This window comes from Lepidochelys olivacea (genome assembly GCF_965140295.1).
Source record: "Lepidochelys olivacea isolate rLepOli2 genome assembly, chromosome: 5".
Taxonomy (NCBI): Eukaryota; Metazoa; Chordata; order Testudines; family Cheloniidae; genus Lepidochelys; species Lepidochelys olivacea.
Genome location: NC_140415.1, coordinates 111,933,581 through 111,938,188, shown reverse-complemented (window position 1 = coordinate 111,938,188; position 4,608 = coordinate 111,933,581). Strand labels below are relative to the sequence as shown.

At 46.6% G+C, this 4,608-nt stretch overlaps 1 protein-coding gene across 1 annotated transcript; it reads left to right on the top strand.

Annotated features, from left to right (window-relative positions):
- Window positions 1-2,676: 2,676 nt before the first annotated feature.
- LOC311520588 (myb/SANT-like DNA-binding domain-containing protein 7) lies at window positions 2,677-4,294 on the top strand (the record flags this gene model as incomplete). The annotated part of the gene is made up of 2 exons (XM_084628142.1): window positions 2,677-3,253; window positions 3,841-4,294. The coding sequence occupies 2 exons, from the start codon at window positions 2,677-2,679 to the stop codon at window positions 3,924-3,926; spliced, it is 663 nt and encodes a 220-aa protein (XP_084484268.1). The 3' UTR covers window positions 3,927-4,294.
- Window positions 4,295-4,608: the final 314 nt, after the last annotated feature.

Here is a 4,608-nt window from a genome sequence, read left to right as displayed (position 1 = left end):
TGGAGGTATGACACCTGAATTTCTGATGTGAAATACAAGCGGGGAAAGCCCCTTTATAAATCATGAAGCAGACAGAGGCATGAGCCCTGTTTAGGTTTCCTTTGCAGGTTACCATCTTCACACTGTTACGTCAATCTGAAGTATTTTTAAATGAGATAATAGCTGTGACAGTTCTGGAAACCTGTCTCTGTAAACTTATGGATTCCATTTGATTTTATGAACTCTTTTTAGGACTATAACCTTCAGTGTAGATTAAAGGTTCCATTTTATAGTTAGCAGACATGTTTGTGAACCTGAAAAAGGGTCATAACAAGAGTCATCAACAACTGATTAACCTTAGCCAGATAGTATTGGGGGAAAGGGGATGACAGGCTGAGCAATTAACTTTTAATAATCCTCTGCCAGCATCCCCGTTCAAGGGCCAGAAGAATGAAACAAGAAACAGAAAGAGGTGTCAAACCCATCTTTTAAAAGAGTCAGGTTCTCTAACAAGATGGCAGAGAGACCATTGTCAGAACAGGATGAATGCGGGTAGGATGGACCAGACCTCCTCAAACACTACAGTTCAAAACTCAAAGGCTCCCAGGACTGAAAACACTGGAGAGAGGGGCTGCATTCAGGTTTTTGTTATTTTGCTTGGATCTGTATCTCTTCTATGATATCTATGAATCAAGTGAATGTTTTAGAAGTTCCTTTGCAAAGTTTGTGTGTTCCTTGCTTTCTGTCACATGTTCTCTGGAGAGTTAAACTGTCCATGAGAGTGGAGCTCTGGGGAACGTGCATAAGCTACTGGAGAGACTGGGAGTGGTGTGAGGTTTCAGCACTGACCTTGAGGCCTAGGGCAGCTGGACCACAGGGTTCCTCATCCCAATGAGGGGGCCAGACAAGGAGACTGCACCCCCAGAAGTGTACCTGAAGTGCCAGAAATAGAAATAGTGCCACTCAAGCCCGGTTGCTGGAAATAAAGTTTGGGTCTTTAGTTAGATGTTTGACTGCGTGTGTGTTCTCCCTGTCTGCTGCTCCAGCTCTGCGCAGACCGACAGCACAACAGAACTCGAGTGAACCACCCAATGACCACAAGATCCATTAAGATACAAAGGCGCCAGGCCAGGTTTATTGTTGACAAAGCACAGTAATAGTGCCTGGAAGACTCTATGAGGATACCTAGGCAGGTATTCCCGTGACAATTGATGCAGTGGGACAATGGCGGGACTTTCCATTCCCCCCCTTGGCTGGACAAAGGCACTCCCTCTGAGATACATCTTTGTACTCTGATACAAACGAGTTAGTACTGCCTCTCTGACATAGTTAGCTACTGCTCCCCGATGTCCCTAGTTATCACTCATCATCTTGCACATGTTGGTTAGATCAAAACATCTCTATTACATACTGTCACCCTGACCTTATCTTTTAGGAGAGGTCAGTATGTTCCTATTCTCCTAGGGGAATGTTTTTGTACCATCCTTAATATTGAGATGTTCTGGTACTATTTATTTCGGGATGTATTTGTGTGAGCACTCTGTGACTAGCACTTCTTAGGAATGTGTATTTCTGCAATATCAGCCCTGTTCTTGCCAAATTCTATGAGCAGGTCCTGCCTTATGCCAGGCCTCTGATACAAGGAATGTCGTCTCAGGTTCTCTTCCTACTACAGGGTTCATCTACAATAGTGTGGTGTCCTGGCTGAGTCCCCACCTTGTGCATGGTGAGTAACACAGGCACATCATAGTTAATTGGCTTGTAAATAGTAAGTTAAAAGGCCATATAACTAGCCAGCGTCAAAGTAAGGCATTCCTGGCTCTCCTCCATTCACTCACTCCCACTAATTATGCTTTTTATTTCCAAAAACACATTGTTACTGTGAGCCACAGTTACATATATAGGTTTCATATATAGTGCACTACTATGGAGGGGAAACTCACTTTAATTCTAAGGCCAAAGTTTTCAAAAATATAGGCCTAAGTGACCTGTTTTCAAAAGTGATGACCACCCATTACTCTTATTACCCAAAGAGATACTTCCCCCAGCATAAACAACTTAGTCCTCAAGCTTTGCCATTTTCAGCAGATCCACTCAGTGCATGTGATGGTAGCATTAAGGCCTATGAAACTTACAATTGTTCTGATTCTGTAACAAACATACCACCGTCTCCTGCACCCTAATAAACTGCAGAACGAGAATTAATGTAGAGTTTTGCTGCACTGTCCCACTTTGAATGTTTGGCATCTATTAATCCAATTTGCTGAAGGAGTACTGATAATTACTTGTTTAATACAGCAAGGAATTTATGACCTAGGGTACAACTTTCCAGGGCACCTAAGCCCTGGTCTACACTAGGACTTTAGGTCGAATTTAGCAACGTTAAATCGATTTAAACCTGCACCCGTCCACACAGTGAAGCCCTTTATTTCGACTTAAAGGGCTCTTAAAATCGATTTCCTTACTCCACCCCTGACAAGTGGATTAGCGCTTAAATCGACGTTCCCAGCTCGAATTTGGGGTACTGTGGACACAATTCGATGGTATTGGCCTCCGGGAGCTATCCCAGAGCGCTCCATTCTGACCGCTCTGGACAGCACTCTCAACTCAGATGCACTGGCCAGGTAGACAGGAAAAGAACCGCGAACTTTTGAATCTCATTTCTTGTTTGGCCAGCGTGGCAAGCTGCAGGTGACCATGCAGAGCTCATCAGCACAGGTGACCATGATGGAGTCCCAGAATCGCAAAAGAGCTCCAGCATGGACCGAACGGGAGGTACAGGATCTGATCGCTGTTTGGGGAGAGGAATCCGTGCTATCAGAACTCCGTTCCAGTTTTCGAAATGCCAAAACCTTTGTGAAAATCTCCCAGGGCATGAAGGACAGAGGCCATAACAGGGACCCGAAGCAGTGCCGCGTGAAACTGAAGGAGCTGAGGCAAGCCTACCAGAAAACCAGAGAGGCGAACAGCCGCTCTGGGTCAGAGCCCCAAACATGCCGCTTCTATGATGAGCTGCATGCCATTTTAGGGGGTTCAGCCACCACTACCCCAGCCATGTTGTTTGACTCCTTCAATGGAGATGGAGGCAATACGGAAGCAGGTTTTGGGGACGAAGAAGATGAGGAGGAGGTTGTAGATAGCTCACAGCAAGCAAGCGGAGAAACCGGTTTTCCCGACAGCCAGGAACTGTTTCTCACCCTAGACCTGGAGCCAGTACCCCCCGAACCCACCCAAGGCTGCCTCCTGGACCCAGCAGGCGGAGAAGGGACCTCTGGTGAGTGTACCTTTTAAAATGCTATACATGGTTTAAAAGCAAGCATGTGAAAGGATTACTTTGCCCTGGCATTTGCGGTTCTCCTAGATGTAGTCCTAAAGCCTTTGCAAAAGGTTTCTGGGGAGGGCAGCCTTATTTCGTCCTTCATGGTAGGACACTTTATCACTCCAGGCCAGTAACACATACTCGGGAATCACTGTAGAACAAAGCATTGCAGTGTATGTTTGCTGGCATTCAACCAAAATCCGTTCTTTCTCTCTCTGTGTTATCCTCAGGAGAGTGAGATATAATTCATGGTCACCTGGTTGAAATAGGGTGCTTTTCTTCAGGGACACTCAGTATAGCCCATTCCTGCTGGGCTGTTTGCCTGTGGCTGAACAGAAATGTTCCCCGCTGTTAGCCACAGGGAGGGGGGAAGGTTGAGGGGGTAGTCACGCGGTGGGAGGAGGCAAAATGCGACCTTGTAACGAAAGCACATGTGCTATGTATGTAATGTTAACAGCAAGGTTTACCCTGAAAGAGTGTAGCGACTGTTTTATAAAATGTGTCTTTTTAAATACCGCTGTCCCTTTTTTTTTCTCCACCAGCTGCATGTGTTTCAATGATCACAGGATCTTCTCCTTCCCAGAGGCTAGTGAAGCTTAGAAAGAAAAAAAAAACGCACTCGCGATGAAATGTTCTCCGAGCTCATGCTGTCCTCCCACACTGACAGAGCACAGACGAATGCGTGGAGGCAAATAATGTCAGAGTGCAGGAAAGCACAAAATGACCGGGAGGAGAGGTGGAGGGCTGAAGAGAGTAAGTGGCGGGCTGAAGAGAGTAAGTGGCGGGCTGAAGACAGGGCTGAAGCTCAAATGTGGCGGCAGCGTGATGAGAGGAGGCAGGATTCAATGCTGAGGCTGCTGCAGGACCAAACCAGAATGCTCCAGTGTATGGTTGAGCTGCAGCAAAGGCAGCTGGAGCACAGACTGCCACTGCTGCCCCTCTGTAACCAACCGCCCTCCTCCCCAAGTTCCATAGCCTCCACACCCAGACGCCCAAGAACGCGGTGGGGGGGCCTCCGGCCAACCAGCCACTCCACAACAGAGGATTGCCCAAAAAAAAGAAGGCTGTCATTCAATAAATTTTAAAGTTGTAAACTTTTAAAGTGCTGTGCTTAAAGTGCTGTGTGGCATTTTCCTTCCCTCCTCCACCACCCCTCCTGGGATACCTTGGTAGTCATCTCCCTATTTGTGTGATGAATGAATAACGAATGCATGACTGTGAAGCAGCAATGACTTTATTGCCTCTGCAAGTGGTGATTAAAGGGAGGAGGGGAGGGTGGTTAGCTTACAGGGAAGTAGAGTGAACCAAGG